A 14,341-nucleotide genomic window follows, 5' to 3' on the forward strand; every position below is an offset into this window, starting at 1 on the left:
AGAGAAGTTAACAAACTTGCTCAAGGACACACAGCAAGTAAATGACATAGTTGGGATTCCAAGCCAGGCAGGCTATCCTCAGAGTCCAGGTTCTTAATTGCTATGCTTGGAGAGTTTGCCATAGTCCTCAGAGAGCTCTGTCAGATAACGAGCTTCTGTTAAGTGGATGTATTATAACTTATTTCATCAGATACTTTTTAATGGATACCTGGGTTGTTTCTAATCATTTGGTATTATAAGCCATGTTGAAAGAATTAACCATGCACATTTGGGATATGTGGGGGCGTATTTGTTGAATACACCTTTTCCAGTAATGGGATTGCTGGGTGAAGGGCAAATAGCATCGGCAACTTTGCTAGTCTTGCTGTACTACCCTCTGTGGGGCTGTATCACTTCACGTGCTCAGTGCTCTGTCCTCCTCAGCCTCTCCAGCAGATTACGTTATTAAACTTAGGAATTTTTGCCAACAGGTAAGCACTGATATCTCAGAATAACTTTAGTCTGCGTATCTTTTATAATAAATGAGTCTGAGCAACTTTTTCTACATCCAGGAACAATTTGGCATTTTGTTTTTGGTGGGCTTTCTATGCACAGTCTTGGTTCATTTTTCTTTTGGGACTCTGGCCTTGTTCTCGCTGGTTTCAGGAGCTCATGATGTATCCGTGCTAAGCTTTCTTTATAACAGCATCTAAACCCTCAGATTTTTAGCAGAAGGTTATGACTTCTTTCCTCCCTTACTTCGGAGGCTGTGTTGGTGTGCTTTAATGCTTGCAGTCTCTCTGGGCTTCCTCTTGGGACAGGGGGAGCTGGGGCAGGGGCACCACACCTGGGGCAGCCAGAGGCCGGGGAACACAGGTGTCAGCCCAGATGGGTCTAAGTGAGAACACCGCAGTGCCCTGAGGTGCCTGGGCCTGGGCGGTGAGGCCTCCACCGAAAGGCAGGGTGACGCACCCCTACAGGGATAGGAACCTGGTCCTGGCCGACAGCTTGGGAGGCCCCCTCCCATCCATCTGCCCAGACGCCCAAGGGCGAGGTGAAGTTGGTCTGTAGCTGTCCTGAGCCCGGGACCAGGGAGGCGCTGTCCCTCGGCTCGGCTCCCCAGACCATACCGAGTCCCACGCCAGGGCTAGGCTGCCCGAGGGGCTGTCAGCCGCAGGAGGCTGCGAGCAGGACCGACGCCTCGCAGCCCGCGGGGCTCTGCTCCGCAGGGCCGGCCCCTGCCCTCCCCAGAACCCGCAGGGCGGGAGTGGAAGCCGGATCCCACTCTTTCGTTTTCGTTTCCCGGAAGGATAGCGATTACCCGAGCGCCCTGCGCTACTGCTCGCCCGGGGACCGAGGGCTCATCACCCGGCGCTTCTCAAGAGAGATTGCCTCCTACGTGACTTCCCAGTGTTCCGCGCCAAGTTAGGGGTTTGGGTAAGGAGAGCCTGAGAGCACCGGCCTGGGGCGCAGCAGAGGCAGCCAGTAGAGAGCTCACGACACACCACCAGGACGGGTGGCTCCCTTACCTCCACCTGTAATGCAGGTAAGCGCCTGGCTGCTGAACCACGGGAGCCACCTGCGCCCCCATCCCTTCTCCACCACCTCAATTTCCATACCCATTTTATCAGACCCTTTTCCTGGCTGGAATCTCACTTTGCACCAATTCCCAAACCTCACAATCCATGCCTCCCTGCCTCTCATTTTCCACCACACTCACCCAGCCCCTCTCTTTTGGAAACCACACTCTGAGTTATATTCTGCTCCTCCTTGCCTCCTCCTCACCCCTGCATCAACCAGATTGGAAGTCCCTGCACCAGCGAGACCCTCACTGCTGGCAAAGGTGTTGTGCAGGGACCCCCACCTTAGCAGCCCCTTCCTTTGCCTGTTTCCTAGCATCCTCAGAACTGTCCCCAGAGCTGGGCCCTGTGCCCACTTCCAAGGCCTTTCTCCACTCCCCTCTGTCCAAGAGCCATGTCCAAATCTCTGTTTTATCTGCTCCCTGGCCTTTATGCTGAAACCCAAAGCTCTATTTCTCAGCAGCAACCAGGCTGGGGTTTCTCAGGCAGCCACAGCCCTGGAATTCCCCGTTCTTCTGGAGGACAAAGAGCTTCCTGCAAGTCTCAGGCCTGCAGTCCCTTCTCCAGTGTGGCAAGCCCCCACTGACAGGTGGCCGCTTCTGAGGCTGGGTTACCTGGAAACAGTACCAACTGGGGCAGCAGACTGAGGGCTGCCAGAAATGCACTGAGAACCACCCCAAAAGGTGTTGATTCCTTTTCTGTCATGGCCAAGACTTCTGGGGTTTGCTTTTCTAGCTCCAGATCCAGTCTTTCTCTGCAGATTGCCCTCCTCAGACACCAAGAGGTGAATATAACACTCTTGAAGATCCTAGATTGAGAAAATGACTCTTGCTGGGACTGGTTTCACTTTTACTTTGCATGATGTGGCTGATCATGGACCCCCAGGGTCCTCCTATTGCTGCAAAATCCTATCCGTTTTTTTATTCCCTCATCCTGATGGATGAGCCAAATCACCTCTGGGGGCTAGGCTGACTATAAAATTGTAAAGATTCAGACTTCCCTTGGTGGGACGTTGGGGTTCAGAAAGACATCCTTTCTTTTTTTTCATTTTTAAAATTTTATTTTGGTATCATTAATGTACAATTACATGAGCAACATTATGGTTACTAGTCTCCCCCCATTATCAAGCCCCCACCACATACCTCATTACAGTCACTGTCCATCAGTGTAGTAAGATGCTAGAAAATCACTACTTGTCTTCTCAGTGTTGTACAGCCCTCCCCATGCTGCCCCCTACACCATGTGCACTAATCATAATGCCTCTTTTTCCCCCTTCTCCCTCCCTTCCCACCCATCCTTCCCAGTCCCTCTCCCTTTGGTAACTGTTAGTCCATTCTTGGGTTCTGTGAGTCCGCTGCTGTTTCGTTCCTTCAGTTCATTCTTTGTTCTTATACTCCACATATGAGTGAAATCATTTGGTACTTGTCTTTCTCCACCTGGCTTATTTCACTGAGCGTAATGCCCTCTAGCTCCATCCATGTTGTTGCAAATGGTAAGATTTGTTTTCTTCTTATGATCCTTTCTTTTTCTGTTTTGAAAATAGTATTTAATTGTTTATTTCTGATTTAAGGTCTTTTTAAATCCTGGATCCTCAGGCTCCTTGTGTCGTCTCACCAAGATCCCAGGGAGTTACTCCTAGGCCCTCAGATTTCCAGCTTATAAGTCAAGTCTTGGCAGGTTAGCCTTATGGTGGGTCAGGCACAGGCATGAAAAGTTAGAGTTGGAAAGATGAAATTTGTCAGCGTCCACTGTTTGCAAGATGTTCACGGTACCAAGCTGAAGACATACATGGCTCCTGCCTTTAAAGCAGAAACAGAGATGGATGTTCTTTCCCTCTAAAAAAATCCCTTAATACGTTTGGATGACTGAGCACTGGTCTTTGACTGCCCTGGATTTACGCCTCTCTAGGCAGGAGCCTTGGCAGCTGCACCACCCACAGGTCACCAGGCCTGGGCCGGACGTGAAGCTGGAGTGAACCTGCTGGCTGCGAGGGGAGTCTGCAAGCTGCCGGGAAGACTCCGTGAGTAGAGGGGAGGAGAAAGGCTGATTTTTTTAAAGGACATACATGTGACACATTAACTTCTTCTCTGAGAAATTGCTTCACTTCATTTGCTATTTCTTTGCTGAGGTTTTCTTTAACCTTCCCCTGGTGAGGCAGTCAGAGGAGGTACGAGTGAATTGCCCACTGGGGAGTACAGCTGACATGGCCAGGTCTGAGGGTGGGCAGCCTCCTCATTGATACAGTGAGGGCCGGGATGAGATGAGTTTTCGGGTCCCAGCTAAAGACAAAGAGGTGGGGACATTGCCAGTGAGGGAGCCAGACAAGGCTAAACAGTGAACACTGTATGTGTGTAGAACCCTCTTTTAAATAGCTATGTTTAATTTTTACCATTACCAAAGTAACATGTGCTTAAAGATTGAGAAATAACAGAGAAGCATAAGAGGAATGTACAGAGCAATCAAATCCCCCCAAAGATAACCAAAGATTTGAGGAATGTGTTGGTTCTATCCTTTCATTTTGTTTTCCTAAGTAAGTCGCTTGCCAGAGACTCATGGCCATGGAACCGGCTGTAGATGAATGCATTTACACCTATGTTTCCCGTGGCAAAGCTGAGAGGTGGAAAAGCTCAGTGACGTGCTCAAGAGCACACAGGATCTCCATGCTAAGGCCAAACCTTGGTCTTGTTGATAATCTTCTCAGAGATTTTTTAATGAACCTCCTAAGCTGTGGGAATCATAAGAGAGGCAGCTAGCTGACTGCTGTGGGGGGATCTTTAATCTGGGTGGGGGGCTTGGGGCAGCTGTGGGTAGGGATGTCTGACCTGGGTTGTAAAGCATCCAGACCACTTCCTGCTCGGCTGGCCCAGTGGTTGGAACATAGCTTCATTGACTTCACACCCTTCTGATTTCCTGGCCACAACCTGCTTTTTGAGTGCTGACAGGATTGAGCAGAGTGGGGTATGACTTCATAGGCCTTGGGAAGACCTTGCTGCCCCCGGATGCCTCTGATGTGCACTGCCTGGCATTCTTTTAATGGGGAACAGCCTGTCTTTTCATGATTAGAAGGAAAGTGGGGACTCACAGACACAAGAGAACCTGAGGCTGCAGAGGGTGCCCTGGCACCTCAGAGCCACGGTGGAGAGAAGTGGCAGTGTGATTTGGGGAGAAGGGTGAGGAGCTCTGTAAGGAACCTCTGTTACCTCATTCTGTCCAAATGCCATCTTGACAGGTAGATCGGGGCTCAGGGCTGCTCCAAGGAGATGTTTGGCAACAGTTGCTTAGAGAGTAGAGTTTGGGCTCCATTCCAGGCCCAAGCTGCGGTGATAAGGAAAAACAGGATAGATGTGAAGACCGTGAGTGTTGCTGTTGAGAAGGACCTTAGAAGTCATCTAGTCCAGTCCCCTCATGGCAGCTGGAGGAGCCGAGCCTCAGAGAGGGTGGGGCTTCTCTGCAGGTACCACAGGGCCCTGTGGATTGTCCCCATTGCCTACCCCATATTCAAAGACCACACTCATAACCGGCTCACCAGGCCCTAGAATGTTGACACTGACAGACCCTAGATTTTGCCTTAGGTAACTGCCTCATATTCCAAATAAGGAAATTGAGAGACAGGAGCTTGTGTTCTGTCCAAGGTCATGAGTGACCTTCAGTCACTGGTGCCTAGCTCAAGGTTACTGGGTGGGAGGGTACAGGAGGAGAATTGGGGCTTTACAAAGGTCAGCCATTGCCTTGGTAAGCACAATTATGTGTTTTTTAATTTTTTGAAGCCCCCTTCAGCAGGAACCCTCTGAGATGGTTACCAGGTCTTCCCACACACTTGTAGTGACAGGAATGTCCTCCCCTCTTAAGCCAGCCCATTCCTTGGTTACTCAACTCAAGGTGAAAGGTAATCGTGACTGGTTTAGAGCTCCTGAGGTACTAGTCCTATTGCCTTGGGTTAGCTTGCTTTCTCCAGAAGCAGCAGACCCTGAAATACTTCCCCTCAGAAAAGAGAAGGAAATCCAAGAGAGTGTTGCCCTTGAGCCTGATAGCACTGTGGGCACCTGGAGTTCAATCTCAGTGGCAACCTCTGGGCACAGTGAGGGCACAGCCTGAGTCTTCCAAACCCAGGTCAAGGAAGCTAAGTCTTTATCCATTCCCTTCCCACCCACTATGGGAGGAGGGCTGCTGCCAGGGATACTGCCTCCCCAGCCTTCCAAGCCGCCCTGTGCGTGGGCTGAGCCACGCGCAGGCAGGAGCTGTCATTCGTCATTCAGCTGCCTGCAAGGAATTGGTGAGAGCTGAGGGCCATGGGCAGGGCACCAACAGCGTCTTCCCTACTTCTTGTCTTAGATTCCATGACTCATATTTGCTTCTGAAAATATTCAGGCAACACAGTTCTGGCCCTTAGTAAATATCTAACAGTCTTAGGAGATAGAATACACTAAATGACTCATTTTCCTGTCAAGAACATCCCAAATAAGCAAACTGCTCACACTTATGAGGGTCTGACCTTTCAGATGCTGTGGTGATGCAGCCCCATTTCTTTCATTTCAGGAAACTGGGTTTCCATCTCTCTGACATTTATTCCCAGGCACCCGTTCCATTCCGTCCTCTACCTCCACCTTCCATTCTGATCATCAGGACTGATTTGTCTCAGCAGGGAAATGAGCAAACAAAACAGGTCTTGCTTAGATCTGTGAGCCAGCGCCAAGTGGAGCACACAAGCTATTTCTGTGTAGAGCTCACTTTGCTGTATTTATTTGCCCGATGAAGAAAGATGTGCAGTAGAGCGGTGCAGAGTCCGCTCTGAGGGCAATTGCAATGTCATCAACCCAGGCCTGCTGGGATGGAGGGGCAGCACCCACGGGGCCTCTGGCAGAGTGCCCCCACTCACAAAAGGAGAGTCCCAGCTCTGCTTCCCTCTGTGGAAGCGGAGAGTGAAAGAGGAGTGCATCTCCCTTGCCTAGTCTGTCTGTGAGGGTCTGTCCAAGGGCTGGGTGAGTCAGGAGCTATGAAGGCAAGAAAGCCCTGGGACCCCTTGCAGGACCCAGGCTAAGGTCACAGGGGAGTGAGTCAGGAAGGAGGGTATGCAACCTTAAGGGACAACTCGGGAGTCTTGAGAGGAGGCAGTTTAGTGATGGTCACCAGCACATTTCATTAGATGACAGAGGAACTGAGACTCTGAGAATGAGACCCCCAGGGGCTAATGGCCAGTTGGGACCTCACACCCAGGACTCTTAGTCCTTGGTCTCAAGTAGTCTTTTCATTTTCCTGGAGCTGATTCCTCCGGGAAAAAGCTCTGTGAACTTGCCACTGCTGAATGCCTAGGGATGGAGATCTTTGTGTTTTGAAATTGACAAAGTTCCAAGATGTGAATAACAAGAGGGGACATAAAGTGCCACCTCCAATTTCCAGATGTCTGGGGCAGAGAATGACACTCACTGCATGTCCCTGGCAACGTAAAACAAGGGACAAGCTCCAGCAGCTGTTGGTGCCCCTGCTCAACTTCTCAGCCTTCACTTACAACAGAGTCCCCAGGCACTTATTTTAATACATACAGTCCTAACAAGGGTGACTTCCTGGTGTCCTAGGCCCCGGGTGTCTCAAATTTCCATGCGTACATGAATCTCCTGCCAGCCTTGTTGAAATACAGATTCTGATTTCGCAGATCAGAGGTGGGGCCTGAGGGTCTGCATCTCCAATAATCTCCTGAAAGAGGCTTCTGCTGCTGGGAATGCGTTCAAGGACCTCATTTTATGCAGTTAAGTCCTAACAGTGATTTTCAAAGTGTTGGTCAAGAGGTGAAATGAATGTAGTGGGTCAACATAAATATTTTTAAAGAAAGAAAGCATATACCATAAATAGTAAAGATAGCTGTGATTTCATTTGGGCTATTGATACATATGTGTGTGGGGGTCTTTTTTTTTTTTTTGCACTTTCGACTTCTATTTTATTTCCTCTGCAAAAGTCAAGACAGGAACTTTTTGTCTTACAGTATCCAAATTAGAGATCTGATTAATGAGGACGGAGGGAGCTGGCACCATTGTGAGCAAATCTCTCCATTACTAAGGAATAAAGTATTATTAATGTTTTTCTCCCATTTAAAACTTAATTCTTACCAGAATGATGGGCAGCTTTTCTGAATTTGTTTTTATTCTAATATTTAAATTCCTTATACCTTGCTTGAAATGATTGCCTTTATTTGGACTTTGATTATGCTTCATTGTATTCTTTTATGGTAAATATTAAAAGTATTTAATTTTTTATTCATCCCTTAGCCCCCCAAATCTATACACACTTAATCTTTTTTAGCAACTACTTAGCAAGAAACACTGAGGAATCCTCACCATAAATTACGTGCTCATAATCAAAAAACCCCTGGTAATGTGTGTAAATCATCATTTCTCCCTCCAGAGTGAGCACTCCTTGAGAGCAGAGTATGAGCCAGCATATGTGACAATGGGGGGAGGTATAAGAACCCTGTGAATAGATACGGAATTAGTAACTACCAGGGAAAGTGACTACGTAGTTCCCTGTGGGGGTCTTGATATAAACGTATTTTTTACTGCGGGTTGGGGTCAGAATGTGGGGGATTTAGTGGGGTTCAGTGATAAGGGCAACACAGCCAAGGAGGGAGGAAGCCCAAGTCCAGCCCTGCTCTGCCAGTGGGGGACAGAAGGCCGACTCCTCAGGGACACACCAGAGCCCTCCCACTTTGTCTTGGGAAACAGCTCCTCTGGCTGCTCCAGCCGGGGGCTCTGTCCAGATCTGTCCCAGAAGCTAGGAGCTGGCCAAGCTGGAAATCCCCAGTAAGCAAGTCACAGGGGCAGGGAGAGTAAGGTGATACCAGGCTGGAGTTTTGAGAGATAAAGATGGTCGCTGTGAGGAAGTGAAAAGACAGTGGATCACTGCTGAGCCCGGGACTAGCCCAGGCTGGACTGCAGGTGAAGCCCCAGAGGTTTGGTTAGACTGATTAGGGAGACGCAGCTAGGCTCCGACCACTAAATAGGTCAGGGAGACTTCTCAGTGGGGAGCTGACGCTTTAAATAACACTTGCCAGCATTTGTTGAACTCTTAGGTGTCCTGGGCCCTGTGCCAGGCATTTTACAAGTGTTACCTCATCCAACACCAAGACCTCTGTTTGTCTTGAAGCACATGTCACACGCCAGGCCCTGGATTCTAAACTGATTCTCTCGTAGAATCCTCATGACTGCTTGTGTGCCCGGTACTATTTTTGTAACTGTCCTCAACTTGCAGATGAGGAAACAGAGACACAGTCATTTAAGCCCCATGGTTTGCAGCTGGCCTGGCACTATCATTGGTACTTTTTGTTGTTATATGTTTTTACTTTTACTGTTTCCTTAGGTATAATTTATATATAGCCAAGTGTGTAGCTCCATGAGTTTTTGTGTGTGTATACACCTGTGTAGCTGAAATCTAGATCAAGATCTAGACCATTTCCAGCTCCTAAGGTAGTCCCCTTGTGCCCCCTCCCAGTCAATTCCCCTCCACTGTTTGAACTTCTACTGCATTAGCACCGTCTATTCTTGATTGTAGTTTATGGCTGGCTTCTTTCCTTCTACATAAGTATCTTCAAGTTTCTTCCATGTGTCAGGTGTAGCAACGTTCGTACTTTCTGTTTTATTGCTGAGCAGCATTCTATTCGTGAAAGCATCACAGTTTGATTGTCCATTCTCCAGCTGATGGATATTTGGGATGTTTCCAGTTCTTTTCTATTTTGACCAGAGCCACTGTGGACACTCACACACGTCTGTCTTCCAGGGTACGCGTTCACCATGTCTCCTAGGTCTTTACTGAGGAGTGGAAATGTTTGGTTTTGCAGTTTGTAGCCTCAGCTCCTAATCTCTGCACCACGCTGCTCCAGACAGGCAGTGTTATTATCTCATTTCACAGAGGGGGAAGTTGAACCTGAGTGAGATTGAGTGACTTATGAGGGGACTTGGCTAGCATGGCGCTGAGCTTCGGAACTTGGCCCAGAGCCGGGTAGCTGTTCCAGTGATTGGTGTGAGGGCTTTGACCCGCTGCTGGCTTTGATCAAAACCTTGGTGGCTGACCCACAGCTTGGAGCTTGGTCCTTTCCTGGGGACTCAAGTCCTATTGGAAAACCCTTTTGACCTTACTATTCTCTGAAGACGTGAAGAATGAGAAGGTCCTTTTTCAATTTATTGGACTGGAGGTGTGGCAGCAATAGGATGAAAGGCAAGGGGCAGGAGTGAGCAGGTGTAGCAAGTAAAAACCCAATTCCACTCAGGAAGATGGGGCAGGACCACATCTGGGGTTGATAATATCTGCCAAGTTCAGGGTTTTTCCCTCAGTGCGATTTTAGTGTTTTTGCAGCACAACAACCAGAGGGCTGTAGAATTCATCCCTACCCTCTGACCAAACACAGGAAAACCCACTCCTCTGATTTAGGAATTATAGTTTTGAATTTTCAAGCTGTCAGCCTCATATATCATGAAACAGGCAATCCTGAGATCTCTGACTTTTACACCACTCAGCTTGTTGTGTCTCCCTTCTCTCATCAGCATACTGATCTCCTTGGGAGGCTCTGAATTTGTTTGCTCCAGCAAGGTTTCCTTTTCCCTGCATTCCCGCGAGGTGTACGTGTTGTCATTGAAGTGGTATCTCATTCTTCTCTGATTGTGTCTGTCCCTGACTATTCAGGTGACATATCTTGCCACATGTTTATTAGTGGATCTGCTCTACTGCAAAGGTCCTAAACTGGCAATGACTTTGCTCCCTTCCCCTTGGGGACATGTGGCAATGTCTGCAGACATTTTTGGGTGTCACAACTCTTGGGGGTGTGTGCGTGCTGCTGACATCTACTGAGAAGAGACTAGACATGCTACTAACCATTCCACAAAACTCAGGATGGCCCCCACAGCAAGGGATTATCAGGCCCCAAGTGTCAATAGCGCTGGTGCTGAGAAAGCCTGCTCTGCTGTGAATTGCTGGCAAGAAAATTAATTTAGAGATGCTCTTGATGTATGATAGGCTTTAGCCCTTTGTCTGTCATCTGCATTGCAAATATTCCCGAAATCTATCAATGTTTAGTTTTGTTTCTATCTTTTGTCACACATACAAAAATTAATGTAGTCAGGTATATCTTTAATTTTTATTATAGCCTCTAAATTTCTTTGTATGGTTGAGGTCCCCTCAACCCTTGTTTGGTACATATGGTTTCCTATTTTTACTTCTAGAGAGGTTTCTATTGTTCTAGTCATTTTACTGGGCCATAATCCATCTTGAATTGGGTTTTGTGTATGGTGGGATGTAAGGGGCCAAATATATTTTTTACAGGTGGAGAAGCAGTTGCAATTTTGCTGTATCTTTCCACTGAATTAAAATCCCACTTCTGTCATATATTAACTTCACACACATTTCTGGGCTCCCTCTTCTTTTCCAATAATACTTGCCAATCTTGGGTTAATGCCATCAGACCTTGATTACATGGCTTTGCTGTATATAGTACCACAAAAGGCAGTTGTCACCTCTATTCATTTTATCCCTCCTTAAGTAATTTTTTGATTAATTTTAGATATTCATTCTTCCTTCTTAGGTCCCAAAATAAAGGGAAGACTCCTCCCTTCCAAGGTGGGCTGCATGCCCTGCTTTCTGGGTTTGTAGCACAGTGCATTTCCCTTTGTGCCGCTGATCAGGACTGTCATTAGGTAGCCACTGGCTGCCAGGGCCCCTTGCTCTGCGCCTCGCTCCCAGCAGGAGCCCGGCTCCTTGCATGTGGCTGGTGCTTGTTAGATATTGGCTGAATGAATGAATAAGTAGATGACACACTTTTTTCTTTTTAACATGAAAACTAGCCTTATCTCTTTGTGTTGTTTTGGGCCCAAGGCACTCAGAGGTTGGTTTAGTCTTGTCACTGCCACTGTGTGGCCTTGGACAGTTGCTTCTCTCTGCTGCCTCGGTTTTCTTACTTGTCTGCCCAACTGGGCCTGATGAGCCCTGAGCTCCTCCTACTCTCACACGCTGAGGCTGGGCCCAAGGGCCAGGAAGAGCTCTTGGGGGAAGCACTGCACAAAGAGGAGCACCAGCCAACTGGTCACAGTGGGCACACTGCCTGTGGCCCCCGTTCTTTCAGGGACCTACGAAAATGTTCCAGTTTCTTTTAAAATCAGAAGAAAAAATGAACTTTTAGGAAGAAGAAAATGTTTTAGAATATAACAATGTACTTGCATATAACCTTATATGCAATACCAGTATACTTTAATATATAACAATATACCAATGCAATCATAAAATGTAATTACAATTTTTTTTTAGTGGAGGAAGGGGGTCCATGAAGGCAAGAGTGCCAAGGACCCATGGAAGTCATAAGGTGGCCCTGCTAAACACAACCCAGATGAGTGAGATGAAACTGGTATTGGGAGCACAACAGGCCCAGGCAGAGTAGGGGAAATGAAGGAAAGCAGCCATTTGCCTGGGTATTGCCAGAGATAAGAATACGCACAGACTGAACAGGGTGTAGGAGCCCTTTTGTGCCCTGGGCTGTGTCCTGAGCAAACCCAGATGGGAGTGGGCACAACTGATCAGAAAGTATGGCAGCTAGACAGGCCTGGGTTCTGGGCCTGGCTACTCCTCATGCTACTTACCTGTGTGACCTTGGGCTAGTCACTTCACCTCTGGGAACCCCAGTCCCCTCATTTGGAAAACAGTAGCAATAACACCTTATTTGTAGGACTGTTTGCTCATTCAGTCACTCGGCATATTTGTGGCGCTTCTATGGTATTCCAGGCCCTGTGCTAGGTGCTGAGTACCTACAACGGTGTGCCCCAGCACACCTCGTCCAGGGCCTGGCACCGAGCAGGTCTTCATTAAACATTTGTTCAATGAATACTTGGAAAAGAGGCCCAGGTGGGGGAGGAGGTTCCAAATATAAGTAAGTGAATATATATATAATGCACAGATGATGATAAACATAAACATATACCTATATCAAACGTAACATGGAATTCTAAAGAAAATAAGGTGCCGGGAAGGAAAAGAACAGGGCACAGTGACAAAATGACTGGGCATGCGGAGCAGGGCAAGACAGCATCTGCTCCGAAGTAGTGTTCCAGGTGGCCTTCTCTGAGGAGGTGACATTGCAGCGGAGCCTGGAGTAGGAGGGTGAGCGACTCATGGGGCCAGCCCCCTTCGCCGGCCCTCCGCCAGCCGCGCCCTCGCTTGCAGGCGTCCAGCCGGCGCTCTGGAGCAGGGAGGATGTGCTGCACTGGCTGCGCTGGGCCGAGCAGGAGTACTCTCTGCAGCGCACCGGGGAGCGCGGCTTTGAGATGAACGGCCGAGCCCTCTGCATCCTCACCAAAGACGACTTCCGGCTCCGCGCGCCCGGTTCAGGTCAGGGAAACTCCCTGCCTCCGCTGGAAGCCCGGTCCGCGGGAGGGGACGGCGGGCGGTTGGCTGGAGGCTCATGCTCACCCCGGCCAGGTGGTTCCCGCTGGAGCAGCCGCGGAGTCACTCCAGCTGCTGTTTTCAGGGCCCCAGGGGCCTGTCCTGTCCTGCTGTCCTCCCTTCCCCGCGGCCCCGGTCTGCCCCACCCATTTCCAGCCCCCGCCTCTCACTCCATCAGCGCGAAGCTTGGCGACGGGCCGAGGCAGTCCCTCGAGCGACAGGTGGCGGGTGGCGGCCCGCCCTCCCCGGCGGCGCGCTCAGCCGCCGGCCCTCCCGCCCATCCTCAGGTGACGTCCTGTATGAGCTGCTCCGGTACATCAGGACCCAGCGGCAAGCCCTGGTGTGCGGGCCCTTCTTTGGAGGGGCCTTCAGGCCGAAGATGCCCACTCAGCGCTGCCCCTGCCCCCTGGAAGGTGAGGAGGCTCTGCTGGGGGGCACTGAGACACTCCCCTAAGACGCCTCAAGGTGGGGGTGGGGGTGGGATGGCTTCTTCCGGCAAAGTAAAGAAGGGGCCGCGCTGTGGGCTGAGCTCCCCTCTCCCCCAGCCCTCCCCTCCTGCGCTCTGGGGCACTCCTGGCAGCCCTCTGTGCTGCAGCCCTCTGGCGGGGAGGCCTTGCCTCTCATCCCCTCCTTTCTCTGCTCTCCTCTCCAGCAAAGAGTTGTTGGTATGCTGCCTCTATTCCCTCTGCTCGGATCTTTCCAAAGAAGCCCTTCTTGTCAGGGTCTCCAGGGACCTGAACAGGGATGTGCATGTCCTCTCTCAGTCTCACTGGCATGACCTCTTACAGCCTGCAGCCCAGTGGGCCATCCTCCCTCCCCCTGAACTCCTCCCTTGGCTTCTAGAACACCCCACGGCCACTCCTTCTCAGTGTCCTGGTTTTTCTTCTTCTCCCCTACTTCTAAATGTTGGGGAACCCCAGGACTCAGGGGCCTCTTCTCTATCTGCATTCAGGCCTGAATAATCGCATCTACTCTTGGGTGTTAAATACTGTGCATTGCTGATGACTCCCATACATACCTGGACCTCTGAATTGCAGACTCATGAACCCCACACTCCTACCCCACCTCCACTGGGATGTCTAACAGCACCTGGACCCCAAAGCTCCTAAAGCAATCACCTGCTTCCTGCCTCCACCCCAACCCTACTCCTCTCCCAGCCTCTCATCTCAGCACACTGGTCCATCTTTCCAGTTGCTCTGAACAAAACACTGGACGTCATCTCTGATTGTTCTTTCTCTTCCACCCTCATCCTGGTCAACAAATCCAGTTGACCTTCAAAATCTATCCATAATCCAACCACTTCATGCAGCTCCCCTGCTGCCCGTGGGCCAGCCCCCATCACCTTTAGAGAGCCTCCTCGCAGGTCTCCTTGC

The 14,341-nt window shown here is 49.7% G+C and overlaps 1 protein-coding gene and 1 long non-coding RNA gene across 8 annotated transcripts in view; one reads left to right on the forward strand and one right to left on the reverse strand.

Annotated features, from left to right (window-relative positions):
- Nucleotides 1-1,129: 1,129 nt before the first annotated feature.
- The window catches only part of ETV7 (ETS variant transcription factor 7), a 30,058-nt gene continuing 16,846 nt past the window's right edge, over nt 1,130-14,341 (forward strand). For 4 of the 7 annotated variants that reach the window (XM_057493721.1, XM_057493720.1, XM_057493722.1 and 1 more), the window contains exons 1-4: nt 1,130-1,525; nt 3,468-3,579; nt 12,750-12,914; nt 13,256-13,381. In XM_057493721.1, coding sequence (XP_057349704.1) covers nt 1,520-1,525; nt 3,468-3,579; nt 12,750-12,914; nt 13,256-13,381 — 409 coding nt within the window. In that variant the 5' untranslated portion in view covers nt 1,130-1,519. Of the gene's footprint in view, nt 1,526-3,467; nt 3,580-11,140; nt 11,146-12,749; nt 12,915-13,255; nt 13,382-14,341 lie in introns of those variants that run through there. The other 3 variants (XR_008994274.1, XM_036917469.2, XM_057493723.1) reach the window with 2 other exon arrangements.
- LOC130681205 (uncharacterized) lies at nt 3,711-6,821 on the reverse strand. The gene is made up of 3 exons (XR_008994275.1): nt 6,052-6,821; nt 4,760-4,874; nt 3,711-3,838 (listed from the first exon to the last, which is right to left on the reverse strand). It is a non-coding gene; the product is annotated as an uncharacterized LOC130681205 (long non-coding RNA).

The sequence above is a fragment of the Manis pentadactyla genome, chromosome 16, assembly GCF_030020395.1.
Source record: "Manis pentadactyla isolate mManPen7 chromosome 16, mManPen7.hap1, whole genome shotgun sequence".
Classification (NCBI taxonomy): Eukaryota; Metazoa; Chordata; class Mammalia; order Pholidota; family Manidae; genus Manis; species Manis pentadactyla.